Genomic DNA, 15,715 nt, shown 5'->3' with positions numbered 1-15,715 from the left:
GATTCCGTGCCATTTCATCCTTAAATCCTTACACGCTGAGCCCAAGCCAGTCCCAGTTCTCCTCCTACGGCCTCCTCTGCGCTGCACATTTGTACCCACTAGCAGCTGCTCTGTGTTATCTTCCACTGAAGCTTCATGCGGGTGGAGCTAGGCTGAGAGACAGGGATATTTATAAGTAGAAAGTGGGTGTAGACTTCTGCAGTGGCAAACGTTTTAAAGCAGCCGAATTCCACCTCCCCTCCATGCAAACTTTGAAATGCCTGTCCACCTCCTCATCTTCTATCTCTTTCTCGAGCCTGTGAGTTCCTGTCCTCTCGATAAACCTGGAAACCTTGGTGGCTAAGAGATGTGACCTGGGAAGAAGTGTGGGGAAGATAAATGAATTCAGCATCTATTGACCACTGCACAGAGTAAAAGGTATTGAGCTGACATGAATGTACCTGCCACCTAATAATAGATGGCCCATCTCATGTCCTGCCCTTCTATCCATTAGCTCACAAAACACCCACATAAACAAAAAAAAAAAAAAATATATATATATATATATATATATATATATATATATATATATATATTTTAAGATTCTATTCATGAGAGACACACAGAGGCAGAGACACAGGCAGAGGGAGAAGCTGGCTTCTGGCGGGAGGACTGATGCGGGACTCAATCCCGGGACCCCAGGATCATGACCTGAGCCCAAGGCTCAACCACTGAGCCACCCAGGTGTCCCCACGTAAGCAAAATATCACCCCCATTTTACTGAGGAAAGTGAAGCTCAGAAGGGTTATGTCACTTGCCCAAAACTAGTAAGTGGCAAGGCCAGGATTCAGACTTGGCTCTGCAAGTCTGAGGAATTTCTAATAGAATGCTGTGCACACCAATTGAGTCCTGCTATTTTTTTCTGCATAAAAATAGGGGAACAGACTAAAGTTAAACATGAAACCTGATTGGGTTGGGGGGGTTTCTCGTGACTTTCTAATAGTGAAAGGGTCAATGTCACATAGGCTTGCATACTGAGAAACCCAACAAACCAGCTTAAGAAAAGGAATTTATTGGCCCAAGTAACAGAAATGGCCAGTAGTTAATCCAGAGATTGGAGCAAAGGCATCAGGACTCCCGTTGTCCTCGCCCCTTCTGTCTATGGGCCTCTGCCTGGTTTCCCTCTCAGATGGACTCAGTGTAGTAGCAAGAGGCCAAATGGCAGCTATGTTCACATGACATCTTAGAGCTTGTAATTCTAGAGAACAAATATCTCTTGGGGAAGCTCCAGTAAAAATCCCCTGGAGGACTCTGGCGCAAAACACGTGTCATTCTGTAAACCATTCAGAGTCTGGCGCACTCTCCTACTCTACTGGCCAGACAGGAGTCATAGGCCCAGCCTGAAGGGGTCAGGATCCAACGTCTACCCCACTGGAGCCATATACTCTGAGCTGGAGGGGCATGGCTCGTCAAAGGAAGGTTCTCCAGGCAAAGACACTGTAGCCTGACCAAGAGAAAGAGTTTGAATAGAAAGGGGAAGAAAACACAGTCCACGAAGAACATATAACCTTTGAAAGTCCATGAACCTGAGATGAGCACAGGGGTTGGTGTGAAACCTATGTGCTGGTATGTCCACAGATTCTGTCAATCACCCCATCAAGCCAGAAAATATCCCCATTTTTTTCAAGCATGAAAAACTGAAGCTCACATTGAAACAACTTGCTAGTAAGGGGCAGAGCTAGAATTCAGACCCCGGTATGTTTGACTCCAAACCCTGCGTGCTTTACACTGCAGCCCACTGCCAACCTGGGAGAAACCGGTCACAAGGAGCCTTTGGGTAGGATCGATAAACACTTGGGAGCCATGTGCCTCTGGAGTTCATTTCTGAGTGCCCAGCTGTGCTTTGAGGGCAGGGGACACCAAGCTGGGAGGGCTCCTGACCTGGCAGCCACAGCCCTGCATAGCTACCAGCCGAGCAACTGAGAAATCCTTCACGTGCATTAGTACAATTTCCTCTCAGTGGGAAGAGAACATTCCCCAGGGAGCTGCTCTCCATCCTTACTTCTGACCAAGGAAATGAATTACCTGGTGCTGTTGGTGTGGCAGGAACCACAGGAGAAAGTCGGATGGAGAAGGAAGGGCAATGTGGGGGTGGGGGGCAGGCATAGAATGAATGGGTGAGTAAATAGTCCTAGAAAATAAGTGGAAAAAAATTAGGGAAAAGTTATGATCCCATGTTTAGAGACCTAAATGGGAATGTGGCAGGAGAGGGATAGAAAACTCTAAAAATGGAATATTAGGACAGCCCATTTGCAGAAATCCTTGCCCTGTGCAAGGCAGTAAGCGAAGAAACCAACATGGCTCAATAGAAAGCGCTCTGACACTTGAACACTAAAAGGGAGGGGATAAGAGGTGGCAGGAAGGGAAGTCCTTGATAAATTGAGGCTTGGAAAAGGTGCAGACAGTAAAAGACACCTTTGGGTATGTGCAGATCGAGAGGAATAAAGAGAGGATTTATTATATAGGGTCCCCCTTGGGAGTTAAGGTGTCAGGTTAACAGTCCTCAGCAAAATCCTCGCCCCTGACTTGCTTCATTCTTCCCCAAGGAAGAGCATTTCTGAAGTGGGTCGAGTAAAGCAAAACGATTTAGAGGGTATTGAAACTCCAAATAGGGGATCCCTGGGTGGCGCAGCGGTTTGGCGCCTGCCTTTGGCCCAGGGCGCGATCCTGGAGACCCGGGATCGAATCCCATGTCGGGCTCCTGGTGCATGGAGCCTGCTTCTCCCTCTGCCTGTGTCTCTGCGCCTCTCTCTCTCTCTCTCTGTGTAACTATCATAAATAAATAAAAATTTAAAAAAAATGTTTAAAAAAATTAAAAAAAAAAAAAAAAAAGAAACTCCAAATAGAAGAGAAGATAGTAAGCGAAAACCTAAACACCTGGCCATTTATGAACTGCAAATCCCAAAGCGTGGAAAAATATTTGCAGAGAAGATCCTGGAACCCTGGTCAAGGAGGTGAGAGAGCGGGGGAGAAAAAGAAAGGAACCGAAGAACTAGAAGGCTGCAGATGTCCTGATGCTGAGAAAAGAGGAAAAGGTAGATTCTGGAAACTCGACATCGGTGTAATTGAGGTGAATCCTCCCTAAATTGAGAACCCCTAGAAAATTGATACCTTCACTACGAGCAAGATATGGTAGATAATAATACCAACAATAATTTATTATTTATTTGGATGGCCACTAGGAAATTCCCTGGACGTGGTGTGCCTCATTTCCAGTTAGACATTGAACGTTTCCTGATTGAGGAGACAACTGAGAGCACCCAGCCAGGTGGATGTATTGCCCAAGTGCCACGGTGCGTGGAGTTGGTTGCTCACTGGATGTGCACCTGGGCGGAAGGGTTAAAGTTTCATGCTCCTGACCCTGCATTTGGTCAGCTCAGTAGTTTCCCTCCTGTGCCTGCCACACTCCCCACATTGGCAGATGGCACTACTATTGGGAGGGAAAGTTAACATTTGGATGTCAGCAACAAGATTCTAAAATATCTTGAAACAGGGCTGAAAGCAACCATGAACCCACAGTGCAAAGACTTGCATGTATTCAATCTATTTACTTTAGCTTAAAACAGTGCACATTCATCGTCTTACGTTTCTGTAGGCCAGAAGCCTGAGGATACGTCTTACAGGGTTAAAATCCAGGTGTTGGCAAGGCTGCATTTCTTCTGGAGGCCCCAGGGGAACATATGCCAGGCCGGTTTCAAGCTTCTCCAGGCTACTGTGTTCCTTGGCCTCTGGCTTCATCCATCCTCAAAGCCAGCAGCATAGCATTTTCCAGTCTCGGAAAGACCTGCATTTCGATTTTCTTTTATTTTTTTAATCGGCTGCACAAGCACAGGATGAAGGAAGTGTGGCTTGAGAGCGGTGCCTATGGAAAAGGCTGGAGGCTTTCAGTCATCGTCAGTTGGAATTGAACCAGTAGGAATGGAGTAGCTACCAGAAAAGACAGTGGTTCTCCCCCGCCCCTTCTTATTTTAGGTGCGAAAGGGTGAAACTGGAAAGCATGTTTCTCTCCCTGTAGCCATCTCTCTCCCCAGGAGGAATCAGCCTCCCGTTAACAGCTTACAGTAGAGCCTCTGAGAGGTGTTCTATGCACATAAAAGCAAATACATACTTTAAACTTAAAATCCCTCTTTTGTAGTATTCGAATTGCAGTATCTATTTCGATCTAATACTGGATTTTACATTCCATTCCACTGATCTCCTTCTTTTAATATATTTGAAAGAGATTGTAGTTTATTGATCTTTTAAATTACATTTCAAGTGAAAGCAATAAATATCTGTTGGGAAAAGTCTGGGAAATAGAAAAAATTATACAGAGAAAATAAATATTATCCCTGAACCTACCATAAATAACTAAATATTTTGGTGTTTATTCATCCAGTCTTTTCCTATGTAATTGTATTTTTTTACCCAACTGAGATGATACTATGTAAGTCTTTTTTTTTTTTTTTTTTTTTTTTTGCTACTATGTAAGTCTTAATTTTCCAACTGCCAAATCTAGTGTGACCTCAGTGCTTTAAGTGGTGGAACCAGTGATCATCTTACCAAACCAAATCCACTCCTCTTTTGCCGTCTTCCCAGATACCTGTGCAAGACATGGACTCTTGAGGCTCCTTCCCAACCTCCTCATCCTAGTCCCTAAGCCCTATTTCCCCTTCATAGACTCACAGGCCCCCAACTGTGAAATCCTGTCAATATACACTTGTAGAAGACCCAGAGAGGGGAAAAGAATTTGTAAAGGTTAGAATTTTTTAACTGCAAGAAACAGGATTCAACTCAAAATGGTTCAACCAAGTAGTAAATTTATCACCTCCCTTAATGAGAGGTCCATAGATAGATAGGGTAAATCCAGAATGTGTTAATTCAGTGGCTCACTGATAACATCAAGGACCGTGATCCTTGCCATCTGTCCGTTCTGTCATCCCCAGTGTATCAGCTTTTGTCCTTACACTTTTCCCCACATGGTTGCAAGATGGTGGCAATAGTTCCAAGTACCATCTTCTCACACAAATTACATAAAGCTCAGAAGAGAGCATGCCCCTTCCCGATCCCACATTGCCCAAAGCAGAAGCTGAGAATAGTTGGGAAAGGGAGGAGAGCATTTTTGGTTGTCACAATGATCAAAGGACACTTTTGGCATCTAGTGGGCAGTGGCCAAAGATGGTAGATGTCCTATGATGTTTAGGACAATTGATTAAGTGAAACATTAGCTCTCATTCCATACAACATTAATGTAGGTAAAAACAAAACAAAACAAACCTGTTTTTACATCCAAAACAAGCTTCTTTGCATGGCTATAACGTACACTGAATTTTCCAAGAATATAACTTCCCTGTAAATGGGGGAAGGATTGTAATTTGTTTTGTTTGCAATTTCACCAAGACTCCTTCAGCGTTAGACGTCATAATGGTATTGGGGCTCTGGACGGCACACCCTTGTATCAGTGTGTTTGTAGTTGTTGCACTTGTGATTCTATAGAAGATTCTACACTTCTAGAAGTATAAACATCCATCTCTATTTGGTGTTTATTCTAGTGTGACAATGTGCAAGTATTTACATATTGAAAGATTATTATATTAAAAGTACCACAGTTGGAGCGTTATATTGATTTTTTTGAAATTATGTGTCAGTTGATTTCATTCTCTGTGAATTTCATTTCAGTGTAGGAAAGGAGGCATTCCAAAATACTTGTAAAAAAAGAAATTAGGTCAGACAGGATTGAGATCCATCGGCTAGTGGAATAAAGTCTAGACAGCTTAGCCTGGCACTTAAAATCCTTCATGATCAAATTCAAAACTCATTTTTCTGGACCTGCCTCCTGGAAACATCCCTGGATTTCGTAGTTCAGCCACACCAAGATTATTCATTTTTCAAACACACCAAGCAGTAGTAATGGCACATATTGAATGCTTACAATAGGCCAGGCTCTGTGCTGAATACTTTACACCGAGTATATCTTTCAGTGCTGATGACAAGCCCATGAGGCATAGATACTTTTCATGTCCCCACTTCACAGGTGGGGAAACTGAGGTCACAGTGACAGAGATGGGATTCAAACCCAAGCAGTCTGATGCCATGACTGTATTGCCGCCCAGGGGGCTACTCCTGCTCACTGTCCTTTCTCTCAGGATGCCTTTCCCATCTCTTGCTACCTGTCAAGGTCTAGTGCAGCCTTCACAACTTCTTTACCTGTCACTTTGTTCATTACTTCTTGCTGGATCCCTCCACTTGGAATTAATTTATTTTCCCAGTGCTCTTGCTGTACTTTATCTCTGGTTTTCCTCTGGCTACTCTAAAAAAAACTGAGTTGGCAGTGATTAATTGCTATCTGCCACTCATGTTTTCCTGTCCCCTCCCTCCTACTCTGTTACTCAGCTGCGTTGTGGATTATGTTTGCTGTTCCCCTGCACAATCACTCAGGACTGTCCTGATCTGCCCACTGGCTGGCACTGCACTGAGTAAACACAAGCAAAGTGCTTCAACCCCCACCCCACCGCTGCCACTGCCCCCTCCACACACATGTGTTTAGCATCAGAATGCAATGCCAGTCATGGAAGGATATTCTTTAACTGTCAGGGATCAAGATGCCAGGGATTCTCTCCCTTACCCACCTTGGCAGGACATACCTTTCCTCCCTTCCCCTTCCCATTTTCCAGCAACTGTCACTTGCTGAGGTTCCTGCAGGCCATGAAGACCTAACCATCGTCTCCTGACAGGGCCACTGCCACCACTGTGTTAGCTCGAGGAAGAGTGGGTCTCTCCTTCACTTGAAAAGCTGACATTTGCCCCCAAGGGTGTATCGATCATGGTGTCAGCATACATTCGGTGGCCAAACAGTTAGGATTGGGTCTCTGACAGCCTGCAGTTATTTGTCCCTCCAGTGTCCTCTCTCAATGTAGGTCAAAGAGAACTTGCAACAAGAGTTAAGAGAATAACCCTGGGTTTGGGGAGAAACTTAAGTGACTGTCCTGTATCTTCACCCCAGGGTTGCAACCATCTGCTGCTTCACTAACCCAAAAGTTATGGCTTAAAATAATCCTCTCTGGGCCACCTGGGTGGTTCAATTGGTTGTCTGCCTTCAGCTCAGGTCATGATCCCGGGGTCCTGGGATCAAGCCCCACGTTGGGCTCCCTGCTCAGCAGGGAGCCTGCTTCTCCCTCTCCCTCTGTTTGCCGCTCCCCCTGCTAGTGCTCTCTGTCAAATACATAAAATCTTTAAAAATAATAATAATAAATAAAGTAATCCTATCTATCCCTTGCCAACCTGCCACACAGTTGCAGTCAGGGTTGCTGGGTGTGGAGTTTTCTTGAAGGCTTCCTCCCTCTGTGAGAGGTTGATGGTGGAACCTTCCCTGGGGTCACGGCCAGCATCATGGGATGCAACTTTTGCAACTAGATGAGCCCCACCCTCCAAAGGGCTCAGTGCCTGGTTGAATGCTCTGTTGGCACCATTTAAATTCTTACTTTTTGGAAAAAAAGGCCCAGCATTTGCATTTTGCACCAAACCTTGCCAATCTGGTAGCTGGTCCTGACTGGAGCTCTTGGCCCCACATCTACACGTGGGCTTTCCGTGTGGCCTGGGCTTTCTCACATCAAGAGAGTTTTGAGAGAGAGTGAGGGCAGGCAGAAGCAGTATCTCTCTTTATGACTCAACCCAAGGGCTCCTCTCAGAGGGGCGCGGCAAGGTCACGGTCTAAAGAGTGGGGAGTGGGGGGAGAGGAGACACTGTTGCAGCTCCCTTTGGAAAATGCCATTTGCCACATCTGATAAGAGCTGGTCACCTCTCCAGCCTGGCCTCAACCTCCCCATGTGCAGGAGGGGGCTGGGGGCTCAATTCCCCTCTGGGAAAAGGCCAAGGCAGAGTTGGGAAGCTGATCCTCACAGGCACCCCCAGGTATCTGGGTCTGGGGTCAGGGTCACTTACCAGGCCTCAGAGGACCTTCTAGCCCCCCACCACCCCCAGAGCTCTAGGTGCCTGTCCCCCTAGAGGCCTGAAATCCCTGAGGAAGGCGGAGCAGTTCCTCACCCCGACATCTGTTTCTCCTGCCAGCATCTCTGCTAGGCTAACAAATCCTCCTCATTCCCTTCTCCCTGGGGCATGTTGTTGTCTTTCTCATTAACTTCCCCTCAACTCCCAGCAAGCTCCCCAGACTCTGAGCTCTGCTAATTCCCCTGGAACCCACAGGGCAAGCCAGGAAGCTAATTAAATTGTGAGCTTGTGCGGGTGCTCTCTCTGTCAATCTCTGAATCTCTGTCTCTCTCTCCTTGATCTTCTCCCTTTTCCTTTCTGAGCAGGCCTGCGGAGTTCAGTTTCATCTGCACACTTGGAGTGTTTTCTTGCAGGTCAGCTCTTCTTCTGTCTCCTGTCTCTCAGCCAGAGGAATCTTAAAATACAGCCCTGAGTACCGTCCCCTCTGCTGCAGGATATCCGAGCTCCTTAGCTGCCTCACCTGCCCTAACTCCCATTCACAAACCCTTCCCACCAGAGCTGAGCCATGGGAGGTCTCCTCCCCAAGCCCTGTCCATGCCGCCTCCACACCTTTGTTCATATTCTTACCTTTGATGGGTTCCCACCCCCTAGTCTTCCATCTCAATCACAAATCCTTGCCATTATTTAAAATTGCCTTCTCTATGCGGCACCTGCCTGACTCAGTAGACCATGCAACTCTTGATCTCAGGATTGAGTTTGAGTCCCATGTTGGGTGTAGAAATTACTTTCAAAAAGTTTATTAAAAAGAGAGAAAAAGAAATAGGCTCCTCTGTAACATCTTCCCTAAGCAACCCTCCAGTCCCCACCACTGGTGGTTTCTCCCTCCCTGAGCGCTCATAGCACTTACCAGCTCAGCTCCTGATGCTGAACCACCTATTATGGTTCTTTCTATCCATATCCAGCCACTCCCAGTAAATGATTAGCAGCTTGAGGGCACGATCTCCAGGTCTTTTTCATCTCACCTTCTTCCTGAGCACCTACTGAAGACTGTGCCTTCAAACACTTCATTGGTGTCTCCTGGCCCCAGATGGCCACTGAGGCTCCAGCCTTCATGTATGTATATTCTGGGAAGAGGGAAGAGAAAAGGGAGAGCAAAAGAGAGGGTCTCCTAGCTGAGTTGGTCCCTTGCAAGCACTTTGTCTCTTGATAGCTTCTGTTTACATCTCATTGACCATGTCTAGCTGCTGAGTTCTTCAAACTCAAGAACCCATCCCTTGTTTTACAGATGAAAATTTAAGACGCAGAGAGGATGAGAGAATTAGGCTGCTGAACATAATGCTTAAGGACCAGGTTTTAGAGCTAAACACACGTGGGTTTGAATCCTGCCTCTCCCTGCATATAACCTCTTCATTCCTCATTTTATTTATTTATTTTTCCTCATTTTATTTTTTAAGATTTTATTTATTCATGAGAGACACAGAGAGAGGCAGAGACACAGGCAGAGGGAGAAACAGGCTCCATGCAGGGAGCCTGATGTGGGACTTGATCCGGGGTCTCCAGGATCACGCCCTGGGTTGAAGGTGGCATTAAACTGCGGAGCCACCCAGGCTGCCCTCATTCCTCATTTTAAAACTGGGTTAGTGTTATCTACTTCAGGGGTTAAGAAAAGTAAATAAGGTAATAGATGTGAAAAAGCACTTACCACAGTTTAAGACACAGCTATTGTCTGTTGTCTTAGTTTGGGTTCCCCCCAAAAGCACACCTTGAGACAAAGATTTGGGCTTGAATAGTTTGTTGAAGAGGCGATCCCAAGAAGCAGGGTGAAGGAGTAGGGAAGTGAGAGGAAAGGGAGAGGGAAGGGAGAAAACTAAATAAAGCATACAGAGAAGAGGGGGTTTTTCCCATGGATGACTGAAACTTCATGCTGGAGTCTCTCTGAGACGGCAACATGGTTGGCAATTGGGAGTTGTCCCCCTGAGGGCCTGGAACCGGGTGTTTACCCACTAACTCGGCCCTGCTTGGTTGAGGGTTACCCGGGGGATGTTAACTCTCCTCTTGTAGCCTGCCCCACAGTCACTTCCCCAGCCAAGATTGTCCCCAGAGAGACCGGGGAAGCAAGTTCAGGAACAGTGTGCAGGTGACCTCTAGTTAGGCCTGGGGTGGGCACAGTTAGCATTGGCTACACTCAATAAAAAGAGTGTATTAAAATTATTATTGTGTTATCATCGCTGCATAACAAAGTAGGAGCAGAATGCCTCCATTCATTTCTTTCCATTGAGACTCATAATCATTCATCCTTCACCTACTACCCTGAAGAAAACTTAATGGGCCCATCATCATTGTCAAGGCCTTCATGAGGACTAACCTGCATCAGACTAACTGGGGTCACATAAGTTTTGAGAGTTCCAGAAGGAAAGCTCCAGAGGGCAGAGGGCATCCTGGGGCACCAGGCTTCTCTGGGTCCATGCACAGGGTCTGTGGCAGAGCTGGGACCAACCAAGATGCAGGCCTTCCACATCAACCAGGGGCAGACAAAGGGCACCGGCTCCTGGCAGCTGAGAGTGGGGCCCTTCTAGAGCCATTGATGCACTTAGTCAACACTTACCCAGTGCCAGGCAGGTGGACACTCCCACAGCTGTTGGGAGAGAAGAGCAGCCCCAATGAAGGGAGTCCAAGATGGCAGGAGGGCTCAAAACCCAGAGTGGAGGCCTTGCGGGGCCTCTGATGAGTGCTGAGGGGGGAAGACAGCTGTTCCCAGGGCTGATGTCCAGCTGGATCCTACTACCCTAGCCCTAGCTAGACAGGGTGTCGGTGTCCCTCTGCAAACAGGCCCTTGGAGCCCTCCCAGGGCCTTCCTCAACCTTCTCCCTTGCAGGCACCAAGAAAGCAGCCTCGCTGGTTCTGTCCCTAAGAGGCCCTTGCTTGGCATCCCCTCCCCAGGGGGCCCAGGCTGACCCTCTGATGTCTGGGGGCTCAGTCTTTCTCCTTCCTTCCTAACCAGCTAGGGGCATTTTCAGATTCAGAGGCAAGGAAGAAAAACTGGGTCACTTCAAGCTTTTTCTTTACTGGTGACATTGACCCATTTATACTAACCTCCCTCAGACCCCCTCCCCCAGGGCCTCTCAGCCTGGACATCTGTCCCAGCCCAAATCTCACCTTCCACTGTCCTTGCCGCCCCGGGGCTCGTCCAGTCTGTTCTGCTGCAGTCCCCTCTCCTCAAACCAGGGAAGGGGGCCCCGGGCCACCCCCAGTGTGGCCTCTGCCTCAGTTTCCCCGTCTGCTAACGGGTTGACGATGCGTCTTCTGTCGAGCCCGAGGATGGAGCTCCAGGAGGGTCACGGATGAGGAAGAGCCCAGGGCTGGGCGCAGCGTGCGCGGGGCCTCCTGGGTGCGGTGCCCCAGGCCCCGTGCGGCTCCCCGTCCTCGCCGCGCCCCTCCCTCTCCTTCTCCTCCCCGCTCCCCTTCCCGCCGCTCCCCTGCCGCTCCTCGAGCTGCTCGGCTCGCCTCGCTCTTCAGCCGTCCTGTTCCCCGGCACCTCGCCGCCCCGCGCCCGCCCCGGGGTCCCGGGGTCCCAGCGCCCCCCGCCGCAGCCGCCCCCGCCGCCAGGCCCGGCCCGCCGCAGCGCGAGCGGTCAGTGCGCAGCCCCGGCGCCCGCCCGGAGCCCGGAGCCCGGAGCCCGGAGCCGGATCGCGGGCTCGGAGCCGACCCGACCGCCCGCCGCCCCCAGCCAGGTGAGGGCAGCTCTGGGCCCGGGAGCCAGGCTTTCTCCCGTGCGGCAGCGGGGGCGGCCGAAGGCGCGGGGAGGGGCGAGGGGTCGGCCCTGGTGCGCGGAGGAGGACCCGGGAGCTTTTTCATAAACGAGGCTCGGGCTCTCCCTCGGAGGGGATGGATGAAGGAGGGCTGGCGGGGGAGGTCTGCGGGGTCCCTTCCGGACGGGTTTCCTTTTTCAGGAGAAAGGGTTAATTGGCTTCTGTAAAACGGGGACTTATCTTCTTGGAACGTGAGGGGCTTTCAAGGTGGGAGGCGGCTCTGGCGGGGCTCGAAGGAGGGGGTCATCGGAGAGCGGGGCTCTGAGGTCCCCTTAGCCTGACATCGCGGCACCTCCCCCATCGGTTTCGGGGCTCTGGGTCTGCCCGGCTCTGTGTCCCAGTTTTGTCTCTTTGTAGATGACTATTTCGAGCCTCACCTGGACAGAGCTAGGAACAGCCATTTCCTTTCCTGGAGCTTTGAGGCCCACCTGACACCCTCCCACGTCTGACCTGCCAGGGAAAGGGGTTGAAGGAAGAAGGATGGGGACCTAGGGATCTGGGAAATGGCAGTGGTGGGTGAGAAACCGGCAGAGTCTGGGGACTGGACACACAGGAGGACCCTCTGGCCCTCGTGGGGTGCGCTGGACTCTGCAGGGAGATAGCCCAGAGGAGGGTGGGCAGGTGCACCTGGGCAGGACCTGCTTAGGGGAGGGGCAGGGTCAGAGAGGGTTGAGACCTTCCCATACTCCCAGAAAGCAAAACGCTAGAGGTTTTGCTTGTTTCGCTGGTTTTATTTGCTTTTTGCTTTCTTTCTCCTTCACCTGGATCCCAAGATTCATTCCACTTTTCTCCCCTCCTATTTTTGCAAAAAAAAAAAGGGAAACTGAGGCTCCGGACAGGTTGGCTGGAAATACCTGTATCTACAAGGGAAAAAATGGTGGAGAGGAAGGCATACTGAATTTGGAGGCAAAAGACCTTGGTTCAAGGTTGCCTCAGCGTGCATGATTACCTTGGGCCAAAATGCTTTCCTTGTTTGGGCCTTGACTTACTCATCTATAAAATGGGAGAGGGTCCACCTGTCTCGCAGGTTTGCTGTGAGACCACATGTGTCCAGAGAGCTTTGTAAAGGGGACTACTCAGGAGATGCAATCTTCATCACTGTAGCTGGGTGCCCTCGCTCCTCCCTGCCCTCATCAAGGGTATTAGCTAGCCTGTGGGATGCCTTTGTAGGAATTACAAAAGATCCATCCTCCAGAGGGAGAGGAGGTTCAGCTGGGTTAGGGACTTGGGGCCTTTATTATGAAAATTAGGAAAAGGCACGCTTTTCCCCAGGTGCAGCAGCTGCACACAGTTGGGCAAGTAGAAGGCGGGCTAGACTCCAGTGTCCACTTACCCTAAGATGAATGTCCTCTGTAAGGTACAACTGCCCCTGGCAACCCTTTGTAGCAAGCCTCCAGTGCCTCTAAGGGACACAAAGCTACACACACTCCCAGGGTACTTCCCATAGAAGCCCACATCATAGGCTGCTGCCAGGTCATTTTCTTTCCTACTTTGTCTCCACTTTAGGGCCTTTGGGTATCAAGCCCCAAAACCTACTAAGAAGCTTGATGGAGTTAAGTACTGCCTTCCCAAGTTCCCAGGGGTTGGAGGTGCTGAGTTCCTAAACTTCTTATGTCAAGAACTTGATCAGATCCCTTTTCTCAAGGCCAAGAACAGAAGCATCTGCACACCTGGGCAACACTACCATTCACAAACGGGAGTTCACAACTGCTATCTCAGAGCATCCTCACAGTAAGATTGAGGCAGGTCTTTACATAAGAGAAGCACTGCCCAGAGAAGTTAAGGAACTAGCCTAAGGTTTCACAGCATTTAAGCAGTGGAACCAGGAACTGTGCCCAGGTCTAGCTGTCAGTCTTTCACTCCACTACTAAGGAACAAGGCTGCTGACTTCACAATCTTGCCAAAGCCTTGCTGGAATCGCTGTTCTCCCTCTCTATTCACAGCAGCTCCTGGTTCTCTCCTTCTGCTCAGTGACCAGCCCTCAAGCCCAGAGGAAAGTCACTGTTACTCTGATTTCACTGGGGGGGCGGGGGGGAGTATGTCAGAGCCCAACTGCTCTGGCCTCTACTGCAAGAAAGGCCCCTGGGAGTCCAAGAGGTCCAGAATGGGGGCTGACCCTTGTGTGTCAGAGGCCAGGAAAGAGGTCAGAGTAGCTATTTCCTTTTCTGCCCAGATGGGGGCTGAAACAATGGCCATCATGGAGGACATCAGTACAGAGAACTAGTGCCTGAGTGAGGGGCCGGCCAAGGTCCATAGAATAGTCAAAGGAAAATTCAGCAAACAAGGCTGAAGGAAACTCAGAGACCTCCTGACCACCTTCTGTGGTACCAAGGTGGGGGGAGGTGGTAAGCCCAGCTGACAGGCTATAATAGGCCCTTTCAAACAGAGCATTTCTGCTTGTATCTGTGGTACAACCGTATGGGCTTTCACTTGAGAAAGGGGTTCGTTTCTTACAAAAACAAACTCACTGGCCTAATCTACTGGTCCCTGAAGTGTAGTCCCTGGACCAGCAGCATCTGCATTACCTGGAACTTGTTAGACATGCAAATTCTCAAGCCCCACCCTAAACCTACTGAAGGGAAATTCTGGGGGTGGGGGGCCCAACAATGTCTGTTCTAACAAGCCCCGTACAGGACACTGAGGCGCGCTGAAGCCTGAGAACCGCTGGCCTAGTCCAAGCGTGTGGGAAACGGAGTCCTAGCTGTGAGGCAAGGGCAGGGCTGTGGAGTTCTGGGCACTTGGAGGCCGCCCGGCACAAGCCCGCTCTGCTTCCCCTTCTGCCTCCCCCCCCCCCCCCCCAGGCACCATGCTGCTGCTCCTGCTGGGCCTGCTGGGCCCCGCCGCCTGCTGGGCCCTGGGGCCGGCTCCTGGCTCCGCGGAGCTGCGCTCGGCCTTCTCGGCCGCACGCACCACCCCGCTGGAGGGCACCTCGGAGATGGCGGTGACCTTCGACAAGGTGTACGTGAACATCGGCGGCGACTTCGACGCGGCCACAGGCCAGTTCCGCTGCCGCGTGCCGGGCGCCTACTTCTTCTCCTTCACGGCCGGCAAGGCGCCGCACAAGAGCCTGTCGGTGATGCTGGTGCGCAACCGCGACGAGGTGCAGGCGCTGGCCTTCGACGAGCAGCGGCGGCCCGGGGCGCGGCGCGCCGCCAGCCAGAGCGCCATGCTGCAGCTCGACTACGGCGACACGGTGTGGCTGCGGCTGCACGGCGCCCCGCAGTACGCGCTCGGCGCCCCCGGCGCCACCTTCAGCGGCTACCTGGTGTACGCCGACGCCGACGCGCCTGCGCGCGGGCCGCCCGCGCCCCCCGAGCCGCGCTCGGCCTTCTCGGCGGCGCGCACGCGCAGCCTCGTGGGTTCGGACGCGGGCCCGGGGCCGCGGCACCGGCCGCTCGCCTTCGACACGGAGCTCGTCAACATCGGCGGCGACTTCGACGCGGCGGCCGGCGTGTTCCGCTGCCGCCTGCCGGGCGCCTACTTCTTCTCCTTCACGCTGGGCAAGCTGCCGCGCAAGACGCTGTCGGTGAAGCTGATGAAGAACCGCGACGAGGTGCAGGCCATGATTTACGACGACGGCGCGTCGCGGCGCCGCGAGATGCAGAGCCAGAGCGTGATGCTGGCGCTGCGGCGCGGCGACGCCGTCTGGCTGCTCAGCCACGACCACGACGGCTACGGCGCCTACAGCAACCACGGCAAGTACATCACCTTCTCCGGCTTCCTAGTGTACCCCGACCTCGCCGCCACCGGCCCGCCGGGCCTCGGGCCCCCGGAGCTCTGAGCCTCGCCCGGGGAGGAGCCCGGGGCCGGCCCGGGGCGTGCATGCCGAGCCGAGCCGGGCCCCGAGCCGGGCCTCGGCCGAACGTCCCGCCGGCGCGAGCATGAGGCCCGCCCAGGGCGGCTGACTCTGCCAATAAAGTGGGCCTGCGCCGGCGCCTGTC

The 15,715-nt window shown here is 51.3% G+C and overlaps 1 protein-coding gene and 1 long non-coding RNA gene across 4 annotated transcripts in view; one reads left to right on the top strand and one right to left on the bottom strand.

Moving 5' to 3' along the window:
• The window catches only part of C1QTNF4 (C1q and TNF related 4), a 25,323-nt gene extending 9,608 nt beyond the window's left edge, over nucleotides 1-15,715 (top strand). The window contains exons 1-2 of one of the 2 annotated variants that reach the window (XM_072790800.1): nucleotides 11,577-11,696; nucleotides 14,576-15,715. In XM_072790800.1, the coding sequence (XP_072646901.1) occupies nucleotides 14,581-15,555 (975 nt within the window). In that variant the 5' untranslated portion in view covers nucleotides 11,577-11,696; nucleotides 14,576-14,580 and the 3' untranslated portion in view covers nucleotides 15,556-15,715. Of the gene's footprint in view, nucleotides 1-11,576; nucleotides 11,697-14,575 lie in introns of those variants that run through there. The other variant, XM_072790801.1, reaches the window with a different exon arrangement.
• Nucleotides 3,191-11,474, bottom strand: LOC140612751 (uncharacterized). 2 transcript variants are annotated; one of them, XR_012013908.1, is made up of 4 exons: nucleotides 11,122-11,474; nucleotides 9,668-10,696; nucleotides 8,873-9,089; nucleotides 3,191-4,121 (listed from the first exon to the last, which is right to left on the bottom strand). It is a non-coding gene; the product is annotated as an uncharacterized lncRNA (long non-coding RNA). The 2 variants fall into 2 exon arrangements; XR_012013909.1 differs by having other exon boundaries at nucleotides 9,668-10,600.

The sequence above is a fragment of the Canis lupus genome, chromosome 21 (genome assembly GCF_048164855.1).
Source record: "Canis lupus baileyi chromosome 21, mCanLup2.hap1, whole genome shotgun sequence".
NCBI classification, from domain to species: Eukaryota; Metazoa; Chordata; class Mammalia; order Carnivora; family Canidae; genus Canis; species Canis lupus.
Note: the sequence above shows the minus strand (reverse complement) of the source record. Positions and strands in the feature narration are given on the sequence as shown.